At 49.6% G+C, this 25,982-nt stretch overlaps 1 protein-coding gene across 2 annotated transcripts in view; it reads left to right on the forward strand.

The window, feature by feature from the left end:
- Positions 1-3,133: 3,133 nt before the first annotated feature.
- The window catches only part of E2F1 (E2F transcription factor 1), a 30,389-nt gene continuing 7,540 nt past the window's right edge, over positions 3,134-25,982 (forward strand). The window contains exon 1 of one of the 2 annotated variants that reach the window (XM_075349934.1): positions 3,134-4,918. In XM_075349934.1, the coding sequence (XP_075206049.1) occupies positions 4,769-4,918 (150 nt within the window). In that variant the 5' untranslated portion in view covers positions 3,134-4,768. Of the gene's footprint in view, positions 4,919-21,853; positions 22,828-25,982 lie in introns of those variants that run through there. The other variant, XM_075349933.1, reaches the window with a different exon arrangement.

The raw sequence follows: 25,982 nt of genomic DNA on the forward strand, positions 1-25,982 counted from the left end.
CGAACACCCCGCCCACCTCCTTCCTTCTGAATTGTGGCCGGGAGGCAGGTAAGGAGAGCTTCCTCGTTCCTGCGGTGTCACACGGAGCAATGTGTGCTGCTGCAGTAACGATATTTGAGAATGGACCCCCATGTCACTGATGAGCGATTTTGCACGTTTTTGCGACGATGCAAAATCGCTCATAGGTGTCACACGCAACGGCATCGATACATCGGCTGGATGTGCGTCACAAAATCCGTGACCCCAACGAGATCGCTGTAGCGATCTCATAGCGTGTAAAGCCCACTTTACTGTATGGAGCCATAATGTTGAACATACATCATTGGTTTATTATGGCAAATAGTGGAGATAATTACTGTAGGGGCAAATTAGGGGACATTATTACTGATGAAATATAATATAATTTTGAGGATACTGTCTTCCACGGGGGAACAAAAGTCTGATGTAGTGTAAAAATTGGGGGAAAAAGTGTGGAATTGCTCTGGGAGTGATCAGCTATAGGTGACTGTGTGTTATTTTCTGCAGAGTCGCGTCACGGCAGGAAGAAGTGATGGCGGTCAGTGCTGGATGAAAAGGATAAGCGAAGATGAATAACCTCAGCAAGAGACGTCACTGGTAAGTCAGTGTGTTACATGTACACACACTATACACTGTATACAGAGCTCCTGTGTATAATGTTACTGGTGATCAATGTCAGGGCCGCCATCAGGGCATTACTACTGTGCCTGGTGTAGGGGGCCTGGTGAAGAGAGGAGGCCTGGACAGGCCCGGGGTAATTACTTATCTTTATTAAGCCCCCGCCAGCATGGGCCCCTCCTCTTCACCAGGCCCCAGTCACAGCAGCAGCAGAGGGGCCCAGCGGTGTCGCTTCACTTCCTTACATGACTAATTTGCATGCGAAGGGGCAGAGCATGCAAATTAGTCATGTGGTGGAGTGGAGGCAGGGTCATTGGAGCGGAGCAGGGTGCCGGCGCGTCATCCCTGGGCCTTGCAGAAGTGTGGTGAGATCATCACTCTGCGACCTCATTACACTCCTGCAAGTAGCAGCGGCTGAGGTGGCGAGGACGCGGCAACCAGCGGGACAGGTAAGCGCTGTGAGCTTAAGACAATCGCCGGGTGGGGTAGCGTGGCCCGCCCTGCCCCACCCGTTGATCTCTGCCCAGGGGGCGCTGATCTCATCCTGGGGGGGGCCGCTCATCTCAGAAGGGGGCACTGATCTCAGCCGGGGGTCCGGGCGCTGATCTTAGCCCGGGGGGCCTCTGATCTCAGCCCGGGGGGGGGGGTCGCTGATCTAAGCCAGGGGAGACCGTTGCTCTCAGACGGGGGGCGGGAGCGGCGCTGACCTCAGACTGGGGGGGGCCTGCCGTCCCCAGCCCCTGCCTTACCTCAGCTAGATGCGCGGGAGGGCGCTGAAATGCATCACGGGCAGGTTAGTATAATGTGAATCATGTGTTATGTGCTGTCTGTATGTGTTATGTGCTGTCTGTATGTGTTATGTATAAGATACAGTATGTGTGTCCTGTATAGTGTGCAATATGTACCTGTCTGTCTATGTATACTGTCAGTCTATGTATACTATCTGTCTGTATATACTGTGTCTGTATATACTGTGTCTGTGTATACTGTCTTTCTGTGTATACTATCTGTATATATAAACTCTGTCTGTGTATATAGTCTGTCTGTATATACTATCTGTCTGTGTATACAGTCTGTCTTTACATATTGTCTGACTATACAGTCTGTCTGTCTGTGTATACAGTCAGTCTGTGTATACAGTCAGTCTGTGTATATAGTCTGTCTGTCTGTTTGTGTATACAGTCTGTCTGTCTGTGTGTGTATGCTGTCTGCCTGTCTGTGTATACAGTCTGCCTGTCTGTTTGTGTATACAGTCTGTCTGTCTGTGTGTGTATGCTGTCTGCCTGTCTGTGTATACAGTCTGTCTGTCTGTGTATACAGTCTGTCTGTCTGTGTATACAGTCTGTCTGTGTATACAGTCTGTCTGTCTGTGTATGCTGTCTGTCTGTGTGTGTATACTGTCTGTCTGTCTGTGTATACAGTCTGTCTGTGTATACTGTCTATGTGTATACATGTATATCATACATACATGTTTTTGCAAAAGTGGCAGTGAGACTGTAGGAAATTTGAGGGGTGGAGGCGGAGCTGGGGTGGAGCCTGGGCGGAGTCTCAAGGGGGCCCGAAAATTTTGCCAGTATGGGGTCCTGAAATTCCTAGTGGCGGCCCTGATCACTGTTTGGAAGGATATTAGGGACCATTATACTATATGTAAGCCTGTTATACTGCATGGAGGGCTGTGTTGGGGGGGTCACAGTTGGGGATCTTACTATGTCAGGGTCACCATTTATTGCTAGGGTAGTTGAAGGGGGGTACAGAAGGGTCATCATACTGTGTGTGTGGAGGGTACTGTGGAAAATTTACTGTGGGGGATCATACAGTGTTTGTGGGGCACTTTTATTGCCATCATATTTTATGGCTGCAATGAAAGGGGCTTCAATACGAGGAAAATTACTTGGTAAGGGCTGTAAAGTTGTGTAATATGCTCTTCTGTGACCCAGCCAAATATTATAATTTATTTACTTATTTGAGGGGCCCAATGAGAAATTCTGCTATGGGGCCCAATGATTTCTATGTATGCTCCTGTGTGCATGAACACGGCGTCATACTTTAATAATCATTTCACCTTCATAAATCTGTCATCTGGAACTCTCTGTTGTCTTCTTGTATTTCTACTGTAGAAAGTTCTTTTCATTAATTATCCCTATAATATGTGTCTGCGCCTTCTTCCTGTAGTGACCAGAAGCCAGAGAACATCTTCCTCAAGACACTGGCCACATAAAAATCTCCGACTATGGCATATAAGCCGTGAATGCTTTTGAGGATGACATATTGGATAGCTTTGTTGGCTCTAAGGCAGGGGTGGGGAACCTCCGGCCCGCGGGCCGTATACGGCCCGTGACGACTTTTTATGCGGCCCCCGGGCACATTCCCGGGGACCATTGTGCTTTGGTGGCAGCCGCGCTTTTCCCGGCTGCCGGCCCTTTAAATCCCACAGCCTGATGCCCTGTGGGTAGATGCTAGAATGTACGGGCTCTCTCCAGATCCTGACTTCCAGGACCTGACTGCAGCCCATACATTCTAGGCTTATCCCCGGCCTGTGTGCTCTGGTGGGCGGGTAAGCAGCAAGCTGCGATAAAGTCACACAGAAGAGCTGCAGCAGGTTTACCAGCCTCCCGAAACTGTGCTGTGTGTGTGTGTGACTCTCCCTCCCCCTCACTGCGAGTACTCAACCCATCGCTGCCCCCCCCCCCCCGCTCAGTGCTGTGTACACCCTCGTACTGTGTGTACCCCCCAATGCTGTATGTACCCCCCAATGCTGTGTGTACCCCCTCGTGCTGTGTACCCCCTCGTGCTGTATGTACCCCCCAATGCTGTGTGTACCCCCTTGTGCTGTATGTACCCCCTTGTGCTGTATGTACCCCCTAGTACAGCGAGTACCCCCTAATGCTGTGTGTACCCCCTAATGCTGTGTGTACCCCTTAATGCTGTGTGTACCCCCTCATGCTGTGTACCCCCTCGTGCTGTGTACCCCCTCGTGCTGTGTACCCCCTCGTGCTATGTGCCCCCTAGTGCAGTGTGTACCACCTAGTGCAGCGAGTACCCCCTAGTACAGTGAGTACCCCCTAATGCTGTGTGTACCCCTTAATGCTGTGTGTACCCCCTAATGCTGTGTACCCCTTAATGCTGTGTGTACCCCCTCGTGCTGTGTACCCCCTCGTGCTGTGTACCCCCTCGTGCTGTGTGTACCCCCTCATGCTGTGTACCTCCTAGTACAGTGTGTACCCCCCAGTGCTGTGTACCCCCAGGTGCTGTGTGTACCCCCTAGTGCTGTGTGTACCCCCTAATGCTGTGTACACCCCAGTGCTGTGTACCCCCTCAGCGCGGTGTAACCCCTCACTGCTGTCCGTGCCCCCCCTAGTGCTGTCTGTACCCCCTGGGTGATGTCTATGCCCCCCCACCAGTGCTGTCCGCACCACCTAATGCTGTCCATGCTGCCACCAGTGCTGTCCATGCCACGGTGAGTGCTGCCTGTGTCCCCCTTATGCTGTCCATGCTCCCCAGTGCTGTGTGCCACCCCTCAGTGCTCTTAACTCGCTACTGCTGTCTGTACCCTCCCACTGCTTTCTATGCTCCCCAGTCCGTGCTCTCCTATTGATGTCTATGTTCCCCCAGACCTGTCTGTCTCCCTAATGCTGCCACCCAGTGCAGTCCGTGCTGCCACCCAGTGCAGTGCATGCTGCCACCCAGTGCAGTGCGTGCTGCCACCCAGTGCAGTGCGTGCTGCCACCCAGTGCTGTGCGTGTCCCCAGTCATGTCTGTGCCACCGCCAGGGCTGTCCATGCCCCCTACTGATGTATATGCCCCAGCCCCTCCTGTGATGTATATGCCCCAGCTCCTCCTGTGAGGTATATGCCCCAGCCCCTCCTGTGATGTATATGCCCCAGCCCCTCCTGTGATGTATATGCCCCAGCCCCTCCTGTGATGTATATGCCCCAGCCCCTCCTGTGATGTATATGCCCCAGCCCCTTCTGTGATGTATATGCCTCAGCCCCTCCTGTGATGTATATGCCCCAGACCCTCCTGTGATGTATATGCCCCAGCCCCTCCTGTGATGTATATGCCCCAGCCCCTCCTGTGATGTATATGCCCCAGCCCCTCCTGTGATGTGTACTCCCAGTGTCTCCTGTAATTTATGCGCCCTGGCCCCTCCTGTGATGTGTATGCCCCCAGCATCTCCAGACAGAGACAAACCTGGAAAAGCAGCTGTGAGAAACAAGATGATCAATATCACCGAACATTACAATCGCACCAAAGAGAAGCAGCTCCGGCCACCACAATAGGGGTGAGTTAATCGTTTGACCAAATATAGCAGGGTTATTTTTCAGGTTGATAATGTTGTGCGGCCCCCAAAGGTTAGTAGGAAATTCCAAATGGCCCCGGCAGTAAAAAGGTTCCCCACCCCTGCTCTAAGGGATCTATATTTCCCATGGTAAGAAATATCTCAGTGTTAAGGCTGCTTTACACGTAGCGACATCGCTAGCGATGTCGCTGGAGAAAGCACCCGCCCCTGTCGGTTGTGCATCACGGGCAAATCGCTGCCCGTGGCGCACATTATCGGTAAGATCCGTCCCATGTACATACCTGCCTAGCGACGTCGCTGTGGCCGGCTGAACCGCCTCCTTTCTAAGGGGGCGGTTCGTGCGGCGTCACAGCGACGTCACACGGCAGACATCCAATAGAAGAGGAGGAGTGGAGAGCAGCCGAAAGAAAGTGACGCCCACCTCGTTGCCGGAGGACACAGGTACGGTGTTATTCCTCGTTCCCAGAGTGTCACACGTAGCGATGTGCGCTGCCTCAGGAACGGCGAACAACCTGCGTCCTGCAACAGCAACGATATTTGGGATTAGAACGATGTGTCAACGATCAACGATTAGGTGAGTAATTTTGATAGTTCGCGGTCGCTCGTACGTGTCACACGCAACGACGTCGCTAACGAGGCCAGATGTGCGTCACGAATTCCGTGACCCCTACGACATCTTGTTAGCTATGTCATTGCGTGTAAAGCCCCCTTTATTGATGCCGATAGTAGGATTGAGGGACAATCTGATCCCAATGTTTAGTGCTCATAGCTAGTGATAGGTGAACCTGTACTGTAAAGTTCGAGGTCTGTACAAATACTCAGAACACAGACTTCTCAGGGAAGTCCATGTTACTGTTCAGGTTCAGCCACCTAGATAAAAATAAAAAAAATAAAAAAGTTAAAAAGGAAGCAAATGGGGATTAGAGCAGGACACTTATACTTACCAAGTCTCCCGCATGGCTGTCACACTGCTTTCGGCTCCAATAATTAACTCCCATGAATATTCACTGCCACTGGTGTAACTAGAGTTTGATGCGCTCCGATGCAAAATTTAGACCAGGCGAACCCCTGTCCCCGCCCCCTCTGTGTACAGAATAATTACACTGACACTTGGCTCTTTCCCTCAGCACCCAGCTTTCCCATACGCCAATATCCTTCCTTTCCACAGCACCCAGCTTTCCAATGCTCTGCTAAACATCTTTCCCTCAGCAACCAGCTTGCCCTTGATATCAGAGCATGGGAAAGCTGGGTGCTGAGGGAAAGATGTATAGCAAAACATGGGAAAGTTGAGTGCTGATATAAAGTTGCATAACAGAGCATGGGAAAGCTGGGTGCTGAGATAAAGATGTATAGGATAACATAGGAAAGCTAGGTGCTGAAGGAAAGAGTCTCATTCCTCAGCACCCAGCTTTCCCATCCCTTGCTTGTATCTTTGTCCCCATCCTGATATATAGCCTCATCTATTTTTTTTTTTATTTTTTGCTGTACAGTATATTTGTGCTACATATAACATTATTGTGAAGTTAGAGGAAAGAAAAAGCCAGCTCACCCCAACTTCTTAGTCTGGAGTTGATCATGATACTCGCACAGAGACGCCCAGTATTATAGACCCCACACAAAACGTCACACTGTATATATACTTGCATACAGTATAATGGCCCTCAAATAACTGTAAATAAAGTATAAAGACTCCCTTCATAGCCCTCCAAATAATTTAATGGGCCCCAGAAAGCCTTTCATATAGTATAATGGGACACACCTGGTCCTCTACAGAGTAATGGGCCCCACATAATACTCCATATCGTCTAATGCACCCCATAGTCCTCCATGTATTAAAATGCAGCCCATATAGTTATCCATATATTATAATGCATCCCCCATAGTCCTTCATATCATATAATGCATCTCATAGGCCTCGATATATTATAATACACTTCCGACAGTTCTCCATATATTATAATACACTCCCCATAGTCCTCCATGTATTATAATACACTTCCCATAGTCCTTCTTACAGGGTAATGCACCCCATAGTCCTGCATATAGTTTAATGTACTCCTCATAGTTCTCCATGTATTATAATGCACCCCATATTTCCCAATATAATATAATGCAGCCCCCATAGTCCTCCATATAATATAATTTAGCCCTGTGAGACTCATGTGGGATTAGTGGATGAGGGCAGGTATATCTCACCCCGGTATCGGTCCTATGTGACTTAGCCTGGTCAGGATCACCTGGCTACTGATGGATTAATGGGAGGTGAAGGACTGATGTAAAAGGAGTCTGAGAAGTTGAGGGAGGGTCTCCATCTGGGCAACACAGTAAGCCTGTCTGTGTAGGAGACACTTGTGAGTGGGAGCAGTGCTTGATGTCTGTATGGTTTAGCTGGAAGGGGGAAGCCCTCCAGTTTGTAGTTAGGATATCATCCTGTATAGTTAGCGCCGGACAGGCAAGGATTTATTTTGTTGGTGTTTTTCTTTTGTTTATGCTTCACTGCAATAAACCTGATCAAGCGTCAGTTACACCTTGAATTCGGCTGTCTGCCTGAGGTGAATACGTGCCCTTTGAACCCAGCAAAGGCGATCCCCGAGCGTGTTATCCCATTGTGATGGAGAATGCGGGCAGCACGTTAATGCGCCTCATAATGGATGACGTGGTGAAAGCGCTGGTACAATCCGCAGCTGTGCAGCAAGAAGCTAATCGCTTGATGTCGGCACAGTTGAAGGAACTGGTGGAATCGACGGTTAGAGACCGCCAACTTTTGCAGCAGGTGGCGCAGCATCTGGCGACCGTGCCGGAGAGTAATGCGGAGAGGGTGATTCATGTGAGTCGGTACTGGCAGAAACTGACCACAAAGGACGATGTGGAAGCTTACCTGACCACGTTTGAACGGACGGCGGAGCGGGAAAAGTGGCCAAAGGAGCGATGGGCCGACTTGCTTGCACCGTGTCTGGCAGGTGAGGCCCAAAAAGCCTACTTTGATCTTGAGCCTGAAGCCGCGCACGACTTTGATAAACTAAAAGCCGAGATCCTGGCCCGGCTGGGAGTGACGACGGCCGTGCGAGCACAGAGAGTTCATCAATGGACTTATCAGCCCGATAAACCACCGCGGTCACAGATGTTTGACCTCATTCACTTGACCAAGAAATGGCTACAGCCCGAGGTTTTGACGGCGCCAGAGATGGTACAAAGAATCGTCCTTGATAAATACCTAAGGGCTCTACCGCCAGCTCTGAGAAAATAGGTGAGCCATGGAAACCCCACGACAGCAGATCAGCTAGTGAATCTAGTGGAGCGTTATTCTTTGACAGAAGGACTTATGGACGATGCTACACATCCTCCCTCATCCCCTTCTCGACGAGGATCTGGTAAGACTGTTCCAGGGTCTAGGGGAGGAGGAGGAAAAAGTTCTAAGGCAGTGGAGGAGGAAAATAGGACTGCTGGCCCTGTGAGGCCTAAGGTGCCAAACTATGGTCTTAGCAAGGGGCCCGTGAGGTGTTTCCACTGCCAGGAGGTGGGCCACATTGCTGCAAACTGTCCAGTAACTGCAGAACCGATGCAGTGCGATGTCACAGACTTTGAAAAACGCATGGCTATGGTTGCACGGGTAGTGTGTATTGCGGCATGTCAAAGCGATATGAAAAAACACCTGTGTGAAGTGTCCATTGATGGCAATACTGTTGTTGCACTATTAGACTCGGGAAGTGTGGTGACTCTGGTAAAGGCCAGTCTGGTGGCAGTCCCGATGGGACCATCAGATACATTTTCTGTGGCATGTTGGCATGGAGACACCTGCTCATACCTCACAACGGTCTCCTGCATTACTACGCCCTATGGGTCTGTGCATCATAAGGTGGGACTAGTACCAGCATTATTGTATGATATCATTTTGGGCAGGGATTTTCCCCACTTTTGGCAGTTGTGGGAGAACCAATTAGTACCCCAGGGTAGCCACACAGATGGTCCTTCTCCCACACCTTGTGTGGGCCCGGAGCCACTAGAGGATGCCCCACAAGAGGAGTCAGAGAAGGAATCCTCTGAGACCAACCTCGAGTTCCCATTTTCAGTTCTGGCGGGCGATACCGATGAACCCAGGGCAGAGGTAGACGTGGGCGGCTATCAACTTTCTGGTTGGCTGAATTCGGAAGTCCAGAAAGATGACTTCCAAAGTGAGCAAATGAGAGATCCTACCCTGTCTCGGGCTATAAAAAATGTTAAAATGATAAACGGGGTGCAGGTGGATGCAGGTACTAGGCTGGCTTACCCCTACAGGGCCCTGGAGAATGACTTTCTCTATCAGATAGAGAAGAAGGGGGACGACACAGTGCAACGATTGGTTGTGCCAAAACCCTACAGGCGGAGAGTGCTGGACCTGGCACACGGACACGTGATGGGGGGTCACCTGGGGGTCCAAAAAGCCACCGAAAGGATATTACACTGTTTTGTTTGGCCCGGCATGCATCATGATATTCGCACCTATTGCGAGTCTTGTACCGACTGCCAAATCTCTGCACCTAGTCCCCGTTTCTGTAACCCCTTAGTACCTCTGCCCATCATCGAGATCCCATTTGAGAGGATTGGGATGGATTTAGTGGGACCCCTCCCCAAGTCTGCACGAGGACACCAGCACATCCTTGTCATCGTGGATTATGCCACACGTTACCCCGAGGCTATCCCTTTGCGTAACACGGCCACCAAGACCATTGCCAAGGAGCTGGTCCATGTGTTTAGTCGGGTCGGTGTCCCAAAACAAATACTCACAGACCAAGGGACCCCCTTTATGTCCAAAGTAATGAAAGAGCTCTGCAGGCTGTTACAAATAGCACAGTTACGCACCTCCATGTATCACCCTCAAACGGACGGACTGGTCGAACGGTTTAACAAAACCTTGAAACAGATTCTCCGTAAGGCGATAGACAAGGACGGGAAGAACTGGGACTACTTACTCCCGTATTTGCCATCCGGGAGGTGCCCCAGTCTTCCACCGGGTTCTCTCCTTTCGAGCTTCTGTACGCCCGACGTCCCCGTGGCCTGTTAGATATCGCTAAAGAAACCTGGGAGGGACAGGTCACCCCGTTAAAAAGCGTAATACACCATGTAACCCAAATGCAGGACCGTATTGCCGCGGTGATGCCCATCGTTAAAGAGCATATGATACAGGCTCAAGGTGCACAGAAAAGGATTTATGATAGGGGGGCCAAGATCCGTACTTTTGCACCCGGAGATAGGGTGTTGATACTGGTCCCCACGGCAGAGAGCAAATTCCTGGCAAAGTGGCAAGGCCCCTTTGAAATTATGGAACGGGTGGGTGAGGTAAACTACAAAGTGTACCAGGCTGGTAAAAAGAAGCCTGAACAGATTTATCAGGTGAATCTGATAAAAACCTGGAAGGACCATCCAGCTCTGTCAGCAGGTCTGGCCCTTCTGGTCTGCACGCAGACCATACCAGAGGTCAGGATTGCGGAGACGCTGTCGGAGCGGCAAAAGACAGATGTCAAGCAGTTTGTAATCAGCAATCACGAGTTTTTCTCAGAGAAGCCCGGGCAAACCACTCTCATTAAACATGATATCATAACAGAGCCCGGGGTAACAGTTCAGGTAAAGCCCTACAGAATACCAGAAGCTCGGTGGGAAGCTGTCTCGCGAGAAGTGAAAACCATGTTAGAGTTAGGTGTAATCGAGGAATCGCATAGTGCCTGGTCGAGTCCAATTGTGTTAATACCGAAACCAGACGGCTCCATTCGATTCTGCAATGACTTCAGGAAACTAAATGCGGTCTCCAAATTTGATGCCTATCCTATGCCGCGGGTCGACGAATTAATAGATCGGCTTGGCAAAGCCCGGTATATCACGACCCTAGACTTAACGAAGGGCTATTAGCAAATCCCGCTAACGGAGGCCGCTAAAGAGAAAACCGCATTTTCTACACCGGACGGTTTATACCAGTATGTGTATATGCCGTTTGGACTACACGGGGCACCGGCAACCTTTCAAAGGTTGATGGACCGAGTCCTGAGGCCCCATAGGCAGTATGCTTCTGCGTATTTGGATGACATCGTCATATACAGCCTGGACTGGGAGACACACCTCCAGAAACTACAGGTCGTGATTGAGGACCTGCGGGAGGCGGGTCTAACAGCAAACCCCAAGAAATGTCATATCGGGCTGGAAGAAGCCCGGTATTTGGGATACGTAATTGGGAGGGGAATCGTTAAGCCCCAGATTGACAAGATACAAGCCATTCAGAACTGGCCACAACCAGTCAACAAGAAGCAGGTGAGAGCTTTTTTGGGAATAGCCGGCTATTACCGACGGTTCATTCCCAATTTTGTGGCCACCGCTGTACCCCTGACGGATCTTACCAAAGGGAAAGACTCTGTCATGATCAAATGGACCGCGGCAGCCGAAGAAGCCTTCCATAACTTGAAACTAGCTCTTTGCTCTCAACCTGTGCTAGTGACTCCTGACTTTCGCAGCGAGTTCGTGGTCCAAACGGACGCTTCTGACGCCGATATAGGGGCTGTATTGTCGCAACTGAAGGACGGAGAGGAACACCTGGTCCTTTATCTTTGTCGGAAACTGAATAAGCATGAACGTAAATATGCGGTAGTGGAAAAGGAATGCCTAGCCATTAAGTGGGCTCTGGAGTCCCTCAAATATTACTTGGTTGGAAGGAAGTTCCGGCTGATCACTGACCATGCCCCTCTCAAGTGGATGCACTTGAATAGGGAACGGAATGGCCGAGTGACACGGTGGTTCCTTGCACTTCAGGCCTACCGGTTTACAGTGGAACACCGCCCTGGGGTACAGATGGGGAATGCTGATGCCCTGTCTCGTGTGCAGTTTTGTGAGTGCCATTGGCTCAGCCGAGGTGGTCTGAGCAGAGGGGGGGGATATGTGAGACTCATGTGGGATTAGTGGATGAGGGCAGGTATATCTCACCCCGGTATCGGTCCTATGTGACTTAGCCTGGTCAGGATCACCTGGCTACTGATGGATTAATGGGAGGTGAAGGACTGATGTAAAAGGAGTCTGAGAAGTTGAGGGAGGGTCTCCATCTGGGCAACACAGTAAGCCTGTCTGTGTAGGAGACACTTGTGAGTGGGAGCAGTGCTTGATGTCTGTATGGTTTAGCTGGAAGGGGGAAGCCCTCCAGTTTGTAGTTAGGATATCATCCTGTATAGTTAGCGCCGGACAGGCAAGGATTTATTTTGTTGGTGTTTTTCTTTTGTTTATGCTTCACTGTAATAAACCTGACCAAGCGTCAGTTACACCTTGAATTCGGCTGTCTGCCTAAGGTGAATACGTGCCCTTTGAACCCAGCAAAGGCGATCCCCGAGTGTGTTATCACAGCCCCCATATTCCTCCTTATAGTATTATTCAGCCCACATATTCCTCTATATAGTATTATGCAGGCCGTATATTCCTCCATATAGTAATATGCAGACTGTATAGTCCTCCATATAGTATCATGCAGTCCACATATTCCACCATATAGCATTATGCAGTTCCCATATTCCTCCATGTAGTATTATGCAGCCCCCATATAGTAGTATGCAGCTCTTATATTCCTCTGTAAAATAGTATGCAGCCCCGATATTCCACCATATAGTATTATGCAGCTCCCATATTCCTCCATGTAGTATTATGCAGCCCCCATATAGTGGTATGTAGTCCTTATATTCCTCTATATAATAGTATGCAGCCCCCATATTCCACCATATAATATTATGCAGCCACATATTCCTCCATATAGTATTATGCAGCCCTCATACACAGTAGTAGTATGCAGCCCCCATATTCCCCCATATAATATTATGCAGCCACATATTCCTCCATATAGTAGTATGCAGCCCTCATATCGTTAAATGCACCCTCTTAGTCCTCTAGCCACCGTGATTAAACACATAAATACTCACTTCTCGTTCCCATGCTGCGCTGGTCTCCTCAGCGTGTCAACTGTTCTGCCGCTGTTCACATCTCAACACAGTAGCACGCAATAGTGAGGTCATTGCTCTCTGCTGACATGTCTAAGCGCCGAAGACACAAAATTATGAGAGAGGGAGTGATCCGCTCCCGTTCTCATTATAGCTTTCAATTGTATCAGCATCTGCGATACCGACACAACTGAAAGTGCGATCCTCGACAGGGGGCCCTCGCATGGGATGGCCAGTGCTGGCACTGGGTCCCCCTGACTCATGGGCCCCATAGTGATAGTGTGGCCTGCTCCCACTGCCACTGGCGGATGTCCTCGGGCCACCTGAACCCGTTCAGTACCCCTGCGACTGTGATTGTTCCGCCCCTGTTCACTGTTTTCCCCACCCACCCTCTGTGACAGTATCTGTGATTGGTTGCAGTCAGACTGCCAGCGTCTGTGATTGGCTGTGGAGTGTAAAAATAAATAACTGAAAAAAATGACGTAGGGTCCTCTGTATATTGATACCCAGCGCAGATAAAGCAGATGGCTACCTTAGCTGTGTATCAAAATACAAGGGATCCATGCAGCTTTTTTTTTAAAAAAAAATAATTATTTAAATAAATAATTTAAAAAACTGGCGTGCTGTCTCCTCCAATTTTGATACTCAGCCAAGAAAAAAAGGACAACTGGGGGCCAGCCAGCTCCCTGCTGTGAACGAGGGGGGCTGACATGCCGGTGAGAGCCACTAATTCTCTTAATGGCTCTCACTGAGCGTAAAAATTCTCACTGGGCGTAAAACCCTCACCCACTTGAGCAAAGCCCCACCCACTTTACATTTTAATTGACCTGTTGCAAGTGGGAGGGGTTTGTCAGAGGGCAGGCGAGGCTTCGATCACGCTAACATCATGCTAAATACAGTATGTGTGCCTCGACTACTACAACCTCCTGCTCTCTGGCCTCCCTTCCAACACTCTTGCACCGATCCAATCTATCCTAAACTCTGCGGCCCGCTTAATCCACCTCTCCCCTCGCTATTCCCCAGCCTCGCCACTCTGCCAATCCCTTCACTGGCTTCCCATCGCCCAACGACGCCAGTTCAAAACATTAACCATGACATACAAAGCCATCCACAACCTGTCTCCTCCTTACATCTGTGACCTAGTCTCCCGGAACCTACCTGCACGCAACCTCAGATCCTCACAAGATCTCCTTCTCTACTCCTCTCTTATCTCCTCTTCCCACAATTGTATACACGATTTCTCCCGTGCCTCTCCCATACTCTGGAACGCTCTACCTCAGCATATCAGACTCTCCCCTACCGTGAAAAGCTTCAAGAGGAACCTAAAGATCCACCTCTTCCTACAACCTACAATAACCCTCAGTCCAGTACACCACTGCGCAACCAGCTCTGTACTCACCTATTGTACCCTCACTCATTCCGTGTGGACTGTGAGCCCTCGCGGGCAGGGTCCGCTCTCCTCCTATACAGTTAGGTCCAGAAATATTTGGACAGTGACACAATTTTCGCGAGTTGGGCTCTGCATGCCACCACATTGGATTTGAAATGAAACCTCTACAACAGAATTCAAGTGCAGATTGTAACGTTTAATTTGAAGGTTTGAACAAAAATATCTGATAGAAATTGTAGGAATTGTACACATTTCTTTACAAACACTCCACATTTTAGGAGGTCAAAAGTAATTGGACAAATAAACCAAACCCAAAAAAAAAAAAATTATTTTCAATATTTTGTTGCGAATCCTTTGGAGTCAATCACTGCCTTAAGTCTGGAACCCATGGACATCACCATCGCTGGGTTTCCTCCTTCTTAATGCTTTGCCAGGCCTTTACAGCCGCAGCCTTCAGGTCTTGCTTGTTTGTGGGTCTTTCTGTCTTAAGTCTGGATTTGAGCAAGTGAAATGCATGCTCAATTGGGTTAACATCTGGTGATTGACTTGGCCATTGCAGAATGTTCCACTTTTTTGCACTCATGAACTCCTGGGTAGCTTTGGCTGTATGCTTGGGGTCATTGTCCATCTTTACTATGAAGCGCCGTCCGATCAACTTTGCGGCATTTGGCTGAATCTGGGCTGAAAGTATATCCCGGTACACTTCAGAATTCATCCGGCTACTCTTGTCTGCTGTTATGTCATCAATGAACACAAGTGACCAAGTGCCATTGAAAGCCATGCATGCCCATGCCATCACGTTGCCTCCACCATGTTTTACAGAGGATGTGGTGTGCCTTGGATCATGTGCCGTTCCCTTTCTTCTCCAAACTTTTTTCTTCCCATCATTCTGGTACAGATTGATCTTGGTCTCATCTGTCCATAGAATACTTTTCCAGAACTGAGCTGGCTTCATGAGGTGTTTTTCAGCAAATTTAACTCTGGCCTGTCTATTTTTGGAATTGATGAATGGTTTGCATCTAGATGTGAACCCTTTGTATTTACTTTCATGGAGTCTTCTCTTTACTGTTGACTTAGAGACAGATACACCTACTTCACTGAGAGTGTTCTGGACTTCAGTTGATGTTGTGAACGGTTTCTTCTTCACCAAAGAAAGTATGCGGCGATCATCCACCACTGTTGTCATCCGTGGACGCCCAGGCCTTTTTGAGTTCCCAAGCTCACCAGTCAATTCCTTTTTTCTCAGAATGTACCTGACTGTTGATTTTGCTACTCCAAGCATGTCTGCTATCTCTCTGATGGATTTTTTCTTTTTTTTGAGCCTCAGGATGTTCTGCTTCACCTCAATTGAGAGTTCCTTAGACCACATGTTGTCTGGTCACAGCAACAGCTTCCAAATACAAAACCACACACCTGTAATCAACCCCAGACCTTTTAACTACTTCATTGATTACAGGTTAACGAGGGAGACACCTTCAGAGTTAATTGCAGCCCTTAGAGTCCATTGTCCAATTACTTTTGGTCCCTTGAAAAAGAGGAGGCTATGCATTACAGAGCTATGATTCCTAAACCCTTTCTCCGATTTGGATGTGAAAACTGTCATATTGCAGCTGGGAGTGTGCACTTTCAGCCCATATTATATATATATAATTGTATTTCTGAACATGTTTTTGTAAACAGCTAAAATAACAAAACTTGTGTCACTGTCCAAATATTTCTGGACCTAACTGTACCAGTCTGTTGTGTACTGTTAATGATTGTTGTACGTATACCCTCTTTCACTTGGAAAGTGCAATGGAATAAATGGTGCTATAATAATAAATAATAATAATATGTTCACCTGGGGTGAACATATTTAATAGGGAGCCATTTAGGATTCGAAAGAGCCGACTCTTTTAGGTGAACGGAGCCACGTGAGCTGAATCACCAAAAAGAGACGGACTGCCCATCACTACACCCCACGAGGCCTGCACTACTAGCCAACCCATTTGCCATCTGTTATTACTTCTCTACCTGGCTTAACCATATCATATCTAACATCCAATTTACCGTTTCTGCAGCCTGCCCTGCTAGCAAACAGCCCCAGCTCTGCTACATTGGACATTGGGAACCTACACTCTGCTAGCAGCATTTACATGTTAACACACATTTATAACAGTCAACACTATATAATACATTTACTATAAAACACCTTTCTCAGTACAGGTAGACAGCTTATAGCATAAAACAGTATAGGACTCGACCACCTCTACATGAGCACAATCACAGGCCACAGTGACATCAGGTCCAACTCCATTTGGTAACATGATGCCACAGTGTACAGGCACAGTAACAGCTGTCATAACTTGCCAGGTGTCATGGTGGCATCAGAAGCTGTTCACATGGCAGACTCTAAGGATGTGTGCCCACGATCAGGGTTCACAGCGTTTTAGATGTAGCGTGTTTTTGCTGCATCCAAAACACTGCGTTGTACAGTACAAGCACAGTGGATGAGATTTCTAGAAATCCCGTGCCCACTGTGCTTGTTTTTTCCGCAGCAAACACTGACCTGTGGTATGGCTTTCCAAGCTGCAGCATGTCAATTGTTTGCTGCTGATTCGCATGCGTCCTCCGTAGGGAGAACACAAGCGAGAGACCGCCAGCGCACTGAACCCTGATTCGTGGGTAACAGCAGCTGCGTTCTCCTGCGGAGATTAGTAGCCCCGCAGGTCAGGACCCGTTGCGTCCAGGACGCAGTGAATCCTAATTGTGGGCACATACCCTAAGGCTATGTGCCCACGGGACTCTGTACCCGCGAATTTTGCCGCGGAAAACCTGCGGATTTATCTGGATTTTCTAGATAAATCCGCAGGTTTTAGCAAGTACTAACACTCCCCATGTTATCCTATGGGACATGGGGAGTGCTACAGTTAGGTCCAGAAATATTTGGACAGTGACACAAGTTTTGTTATTTTAGCTGTTTACAAAAACATGTTCAGAAATACAATTATATATATAATACGGGCTGAAAGTGCACACTCCCAGCTGCAATATGAGAGTTTTCACATCCAAATCGGAGAAAGGGTTTAGGAATCATAGCTCTGTAATGCATAGCCTCCTCTTTTTAAAGGGACCAAAAGTAATTGGACAAGGGACTCTAAGGGCTGCAATTAACTCTGAAGGCATCTCCCTCTTAACCTGTAATCAATGAAGTAGTTAAAAGGTCTGGGGTTGATTACAAGTGTGTGGTTTTGCATTTGGAAGCTGTTGCTGTGACCAGACAACATGCGGTCTAAGGAACTCTCAATTGAGGTGAAGCAGAACATCCTGAGGCTGAAAAAAAAAGAAAAAATCCATCAGAGAGATAGCAGACATGCTTGGAGTAGCAAAATCAACAGTCGGGTACATTTTGAGAAAAAAGGAATTGACTGGTGAGCTTGGGAACTCAAATAGGCCTGGGCGTCCACGGATGACAACAGTGGTGGACGATCGCCGCATACTTTCTTTGGTGAAGAAGAACCCGTTCACAGCATCAACTGAAGTCCAGAACACTCTCAGTGAAGTAGGTGTATCTGTCTCTAAGTCAACAGTAAAGAGAAGACTCCATGAAAGTAAATACAAAGGGTTCACATCTAGATGCAAACCATTCATCAATTCCAAAAATAGACAGACCAGAGTTAAATTTGCTGAAAAACACCTCATGAAGCCAGCTCAGTTCTGGGAAAGTATTCTATGGACAGATGAGACCAAGATCAACCTGTACCAGAATGATGGGAAGAAAAAAGTTTGGAGAAGAAAGGGAACGGCACATGATCCAAGGCACACCACATCCTCTGTAAAACATGGTGGAGGCAACGTGATGGCATGGGCATGCATGGCTTTCAATGGCACTGGGTCACTTGTGTTTATTGATGACATAACAGCAGACAAGAGTAGCCGGATGAATTCTGAAGTGTACCGGGATATACTTTCAGCCCAGATTCAGCCAAATGCCGCAAAGTTGATCGGACGGCGCTTCATAGTACAGATGCACAATGACCCCAAGCATACAGCCAAAGCTACCCAGGAGTTCATGAGTGCAAAAAAGTGGAACATTCTGCAATGGCCAAGTTAATCACCAGATCTTAACCCAATTGAGCATGCATTTCATTTGCTCAAATCCAGACTTAAGACGGAAAGACCCACAAACAAGCAAGACCTGAAGGCTGCGGCTGTAAAGGCCTGGCAAAGCATTAAGAAGGAGGAAACCCAGCGTTTGGTGATGTCCATGGGTTCCAGACTTAAGGCAGTGATTGCCTCCAAAGGATTCGCAACAAAATATTGAAAATAAAAATATTTTGTTTGGGTTTGGTTTATTTGTCCAATTACTTTTGACCTCCTAAAATGTGGAGTGTTTGTAAAGAAATGTGTACAATTCCTACAATTTCTATCAGATATTTTTGTTCAAACCTTCAAATTAAACGTTACAATCTGCACTTGAATTCTGTTGTAGAGATTTCATTTCAAATCTAATGTGGTGGCATGCAGAGCCCAACTCGCGAAAATTGTGTCACTGTCCAAATATTTCTGGACCTAACTGTCTGTCCAAGCTGCGGTATGTGCGGCTGCGGATGTCCCGCAGCCGCACGTAACTGCATGTACAGGGTCCCGTGGGCACATACACTTACACTCCATAATGTGATTTCTCTGGTGCTTCTGAGTTACACAGGCAGGGTAAGACGTACTCCAGCTGTGTGTTCATTTGTGATCAAGCTAGCAGGAGTTAATTTCTACTGGACTGCTGCTTACAGTACTTCTGGGATCACATGTTGTGGGAAGACCTATCACAGCTACTCCCCGCCTTTTTAAGAGGAAGGGATCTGACTTCCTATGTCGATGATAGCGTTTGCTACACCAGTCTTGCTGGTGATAGTAGTGCTTTGTGCGTGGAATTGTGTAATTCTCCTGTCATCTCGTTGTTTCCTCTCTGTTCTTATTTTCCTCCTCATCTCTTATTGGATAATACCTCTGTGATCAAGTTGTGCTTTCCCCTGTTTGTCCTTATCTGTGGGATCTACCGCTCCTATCCTGGCCCTCCCCTGGGGTGAGGAGGTATTAGATTAGGGCTGTGGAAGAGCAGGGCTAGAAAGGCGGCCCAGACATTGTCACCATCACACGTATCTCTGGGATCAGGGACAGCTGGGCCACCCTAGTCTGAAGACCAGTTTAGCAACCTCTGTCCCCATTTATCCCATCTCATCCCGTGACAACAGCAAGAGAAGACAACAGCAGCATTAATCCCTTAATGGTCATTGAGGGGGCTTCTTGGAAATTTCCATCTGAGTCGCTTCAAAAAGTTCTCAGCGCTATGTGCAGCACAAACCTGAAGCTCTGGCAGCTCCCAGTACCAATGAACACCACCATGCAAAGTGATGACCCAAAAATGGACTCTCCAAACTTTTCACCCCTCGCATTCCTTAAAAATACCACATACTAAAGAAGGGTGTTTGTACAAGTCCCTGAGGAGAACAACATAAAAAGTATATAAAGCCTAATATTTTAATAGAAACAGAGTCCCCTCTTAAAAGAAAATACAAAATGTATATGTGACGCCCTGGCCTGACAGCGCACCCAGGCACAGCGGCAGACACCGCACCCAGGCACAGCGGCAGACACCGCACCCAGGCACAGCGGCAGACACCGCACCCAGGCACAGCGGCAGACACCGCACCCAGGCACAGCGGCATATGTACCGCTCCGCAGCCTCGGCTGCAGCCACCCAGATCCGTGCTCGTACTGCGGGCGGTGGCTCGAGCCTCTCACGGACCCGGGGGTCACGTCGCTCTGCAAGGGGGGGTTGGTGCTACACGCGGGGGGGGATGCGGATGTTTGGTTTTGGGATGATTGTCCGTGACGCCACCCACGGGTTGTGGTGATGGTGGACACCACTGCTGTGGTGAAGGTACAGGGACTCCCGGGAGCGGTGTATTGGCGCAGCTAGGTGTTGACCCCTCCGTGGGTAGGAGATGTTGGTCCCGGGGCTCAGTTGTGCGAGGGCCGGGGTGCAGGGCGCAGGGTTGCAGTGCGGAGCCGGATGGCACTGGTGTACTCACGATTAAACCACACAGAGTCACTGGTAAACTAAACGGAGGGATGGACGGGGCCCGCAGCCGGCTGCAGCTTCCTAGATGGGTTGGCAATGTCCGCCTTTCTCCTGCACCTGTGTTTGTAGTGTGACCACTGTGCCTGGGCATTGGTGGTCCGCTCCCCGGCGTGTATGCCCGCAGGCGCTGGCCCTTGGATCTCTGGCGGTGGCTCTTATCCGGACGGGTTGGGCTGTTGCCTTCAATCGGGACTTTGGTGGGAATGAACCTCTGAGGTCCAGACCGCAATCAGTTAATTAGACTATGGTGGTGGCATATAGCCTAGTTCGGGGTCTGAGTACCCTGCCTGGTGCTCCGGTATCCTGTTGGCTCCCCGGTTCAATTCCGGCGGGCCTCTACCCTGTCCCAGTCCCTCACGGTTCCACCAGTCGTATTCCCGGTCTCCTGCAAGCGGCCACTGCCGTCTGCCTGACTGCCTGACTGTTTGGGGGGGTCCTAGGCTCCAGCCCAGGCCCCGCGCAGAACCGTACTCCACTACTCTCCACTCTGCTGTACTGAACTGTCTACTGTGTTCCTGCCTCAGGCCAGCAGACTCCTCGGGGGGGCGTGTCTTTCCACCTGACTCCGCCCACCTGGTGTGCCTGTCTGACTCTGAGGGAGGCAATCAGGTCTTTGTGATTGACTGATGGTACCTTTCTAGTGTGGGGGGTGTGCGGTGAGTGTAGTAACCTGTGACCCCTGGGGTCCAGGGCGTCACACAGACACCGCACCCAGGCACAGCGGCAGACACCGCACCCAGGCACAGCGGCAGACACCGCACCCAGGCACAGCGGCAGACACTGCAAACAGGCAGAGCTCCACGCACTGCACACAGACACTGCAGCCAGGCACTGCACACAGACACTGCAGCCAGGCACAGCTCAACGCACTGCACACAGACACTGCAGCCAGGAACTGCACACAGACACTGCAGCCAGGCACAGCTCCACGCACTGCACACAGACACTGCAGCCAGGCACTGCACCCAGGCACAGCTCCACGCACTGCACACAGACACTGCAACCAGACACAGCTCCACGCACTGCACACAGATACTGCAGCCAGGCACTGCACCCAGGCACAGCTCCACGCACTGCACACAGACACTGCAACCAGACACAGCTCCACGCACTGCAGCCAGGCACAGCTCCACGGCACAGCTACAGATGCCGTAACAGAGGCAAAACTGCAGACGCTGCACAGAGGCAGAGCACATCACTGCCCATTCATCCTCCTTCATACATTCTCTACACAGGACTGTATTTTCCTGTCATGAAGCATAGCCCAGCCCACGGCCGTACATGTGACCAATCACTATTCTTGTTTTCCTCCATGCTATTAATACATTGGTTTTCTTATGCATCAATCAAACTCTCTTTTCCTGCCCGCCTATTTCGAATGTTCGGTCAGCCAATCAGAAGAGTCTCTTGAGACTTCAGTAGCCAATACCAAGTAGCTGATGACGTAGAGTGAAGTTTCGCGGCAAAAAAAGAATTGGCGCGCAAATGGGCGAGAGCTGGGAGATCCGGGGATCAGCTGGGGGGCGAAAACAATAGCGCTCCCGGGACAAGAGGCCGCGGGCTCGGCCGACAACACCCGCTACTCCGGCTGGACCCGTCTGTCTATGGCGCGGCTGAGAATTCGCTGGATTACGACCCCGGGACGTGTGAGAGAGACCGGCCTAGGAGTGCGGGGACCCGAATAGCAGATGAGGATTGTACGATTTCTCTTCCGATCGGATCGCACTGAGATCTCAGCACTTGGAGCTTAGCTGGCCTTTGGCTGTGACTCCCCTTTTATGGTTGGCCAGCATTGTCTGTGGGGCTGTTATGGTCGGGTCCTGTAGTGCCTGGCCTCTCCCTGATTGTGCCCCATTATTTATCGCTGTCGGGATGATTCCTGGTCGCCCTTTTGTTTCTCTGCTGTCGGATCCCTTTAATCACAGGGGTCGTGGTTGTGATTTGCCCTGATGACCCTCCTCCCAGAGCTGGTATGGTTCTGATCAGTCATATATGGGTATTGTGCACTGTAAACATTGCCTGGGAGTACCACCATTGTGCGGTGTAACCCCTGACACAGGGGTGTCTATGAAGGATTCCGGCCCCTGACGGCAGATCTGGTTGGGCGTCCATTTTTGTGTTGGTTTCTGGTGTAGACTTGGCTTTATTGTGGACATGGACCTAGGGCTCCTGACAAACTGAGGGAATAACCCCTCTGATCATGTCCCAGGACTTTGGGGTCACTTATGGCTGCATTGATGGAGAACTAGGGGCAATTTGGGACGCTAGCGGCACCATCCATGTGGCGGAGCAGCAGATTGTCATCATATCCACTCCGGACGTCCCGGGAGATGGAGCCACCAACTCCGTCCTCAGTGAGGCCGAGCTGATGCTGTTCACGACCCCCCAAGGACCGAGCCCAGGAAGTGCGGGACAGAAGCCCACCCTTGGACGTCCTCCGGTAATCCCCTTTATTTTATTTTGCCCCCTCTATCTAAAGCGGGCCCCTAAACATTGGGGGATTCTTCTTGGGGAGTTCCAGCGCCAGTAATGCAGCCGTTGTATGGGCTCGCGGACTTCGGTAAGCGGTATAACAATGGCTGTCGGAGGTCGCCTGCCTCCATCTATGCCGCTCTGTCCGGACAGTGATACCGCCATAGCTACCATTCAGGAGTTTGGTAAAGGTGGGTGCCTGTCACTATGGCGGGCTGTGATGACTGGCATCTCCTATAGGATGCATACACTTTGTCTCCAGGACACGTCGCCCTTTAGGAAGATTCCAGGCCCCACACTGACCACCGTGGCCAGATCTTCACTATACACTAGAGGCAATGGTGTATGACACCCAAGGGTGCTGCCTGCCAGTGAAAAGGGTTAACACGTCAGCGCTGGGCCTGGTCTTATCTAAGAGCTGCAGCTGCTCTTTAAATGAGTTAAAGGGTCAAGTGTGACATGTGAAGGCTGGAAACCCTCGCCATCATCTGTCCACTGTAGTGAGGCTTCATGGAGGCCATGTCCACACAGAGTGGGGCAGAATGCGCTGGCTGTACTGTCCGGCACACTGCCCTTCTGATCCCTGGGTGAATGGGCAGCTATGGCTACAGTTGACACATTCCGGCTTTGTATCTGGGGTCATTCATGTGATTCTGAATTCGCACCTGCTCAGATTTAGCAGTGTACTGATTCAATTGTGTCTACTATCTGCGTCCTCCTTTTTTCTGTAGCTGGAGCATTCCCAAAGTCCAGGCCGCACAGGGAATGTAGCACAGAGGACTCCCCCCAAACCACCCCTCTTCTTGACTTTGTCCCACAAATAGGACCGCCTCCTTTTTTTGTTTTTGTGGACCATCCATCTACAAAAAACACGATGGCTTATCTACTGACAATCCACATATAACCACACACCAGGCTTGAAGGTGAATAGGGCCTAAGCCTGTTTCACGATAAAATGACATTGTGCCTGGTTAAACCCTAAACCCATGAGATGTTACCGAGGGATCATGGAGTGGAGGCTCTATCGTACTCAAACGAGCAGGTTGGAAACTCGTGTAATGGAAGTCAATGGGGAACTCGAGCATGTTCCCTGAAGATCTTCCAGAAATATGCTTGAGTTCCCCATTGACTTCCATTATACTCAGTATATGAGTCGTGTCCAACTGCTTGTTACGAGAGGCGAGCATGGTAGTGCTCACTCCTCACTAGTGAAATCTGCTGTGTGAATATTGTGAAAGGTTTATGACCCTGGAGACTTTGCCTTATCAGTAGTGACTATAAAGAGATATTTGGCCTTGTCACCACACACACACACACACACACACACACACACACACACACACACACACACACACACACACACACACTTAGGCTAGGTTCACATTTCCGTCAATTTGTATCAGACACAATCCGCGGCTCTGGTAAACGGGATCAGTTTGGCGGATTCCGTTGTTCCCATAGACTTGAATGAGCGGCGGATTGTGACTGATGATGCTGCGTTGCATCCTCCGCCCCACTGATCTTTCATGGAACGACTGACCGACGGGCAGCAGGAACGCAGCATGTAACGTTTTTTGAGCAGCGCAATCCGTAGGATTTCGCTGCGCATGCTTTCTCTGGCTCCCTGCACACGTAACCAGGGTACACATCGGGTTACTAAGCAATGCGCTTTGCTTAGTTACCCGATATTTACACTGGCTACGTGTGCAGGGAGCCAGACACTTCCCCGCTCGGCTCCGCCCCCTCCCACATGTACACACTCACCAGCCATGCAGTCCCTGGCACTGACGTCCTCAGCGCCATGGCCCGGCTCCACCCACCACGCACTACGCCCCCCGCACACATTCTCGGCGGCCGGCTGCTGTGAGTGATCGGCTGATCGTTCTCTCTTTTACAACGGAGTCTGACAATGAATTCTATTGTCATCCGTTGTACAACGCATCAGTCACAAGCGTAAAGCAACGCATGTAACTGATGCAAAACAGAAATGTGAACCTAGCCTTACACACACTTAGATGGGTTCCATGGACATGTCTTTTCACAGTGCCACACCTGTCCACAGGTTGTCTGTGGTATTACAGCCCATCCACAGGCTGACCTGCAATGTCGGTCACACCCGTGGCCATGTTATGGAGGAAAGCAGCCATGTTTCTCATCTACAGTTGTTTACGGTCCAGCACAGCATGTATAAAGTGTGTACTCCCATTGATTCAGCAGAGTTACTCCAGCTTGTCTTCTGATCTGCTGTCTTTCCCCCATACTGGCTTTCACATGTCTGTAATGTGATGCATCTCCCTCTGGCAGAGAAATACTTGTTTCTCCACATCTAGACGACGCTCCCGTACAAGTATAGGATGGGTTGGTGGCAGACTCTCACCCACGCGGCTGACATGGGCTGTGGTGGGGAATTCACTGAGCAGATGTGACCCAAGGTGCGGCTTCAGGAGAGGCAGACGTGTACTAGCGATGGGCTGCTCTGAGAAAGCAAGGCAGCACCCAACACGAAGTGCTGTCATTACGCTACAGCTCAAATATGTTCCCTCCCAATTGTTGGGCTTAAAGGGGTGTTCTTAATTTTGGAAGGTAACCCATCACATGGCGTGATGGTCGCTCATGCACACTGCTGCTCCATTCATTCTTATGGAGATAGGTAGAAGATGTGTTAAGCTTGTCGTCGGCAGTCGCTTAAGAATGAATGGAGCGGTGGTACCCATGATCAACCTTTGCTTCATTTTTCAGAATCTCAGGGTCCCAATGGTCTGACCCTTCACACTATCAAATCCCAAACAAATTCACTGCACTCGATATATGTCATGCAAAATGTGACAAATTTTACTAAATAAGGAATTGCAACTATGCAATCAGACGTTTCGACCCGCCTGGGTCTTAGTCAGGAGTCGCTGTCACTATTGATATAGTGTATCCCAGGATACACTATATCAATAGCAACAGCGCTGCTGCGCCTGCAAACCCTGTGTACAATCCTCAAGGCACATTCTTCTATGCATTAGTGCTAGAGTGCACCTCATCTTTCATCCTCCAAACACCCACTATACAGCAACTCCTGACTAAGACCCAGGCGGGTCGAAATGTCTGATTGCATAGTCGCAATTCCTTATTTAA

The sequence above is a fragment of the Anomaloglossus baeobatrachus genome, chromosome 5, assembly GCF_048569485.1.
Source record: "Anomaloglossus baeobatrachus isolate aAnoBae1 chromosome 5, aAnoBae1.hap1, whole genome shotgun sequence".
In the NCBI taxonomy this organism is placed as follows: Eukaryota; Metazoa; Chordata; class Amphibia; order Anura; family Aromobatidae; genus Anomaloglossus; species Anomaloglossus baeobatrachus.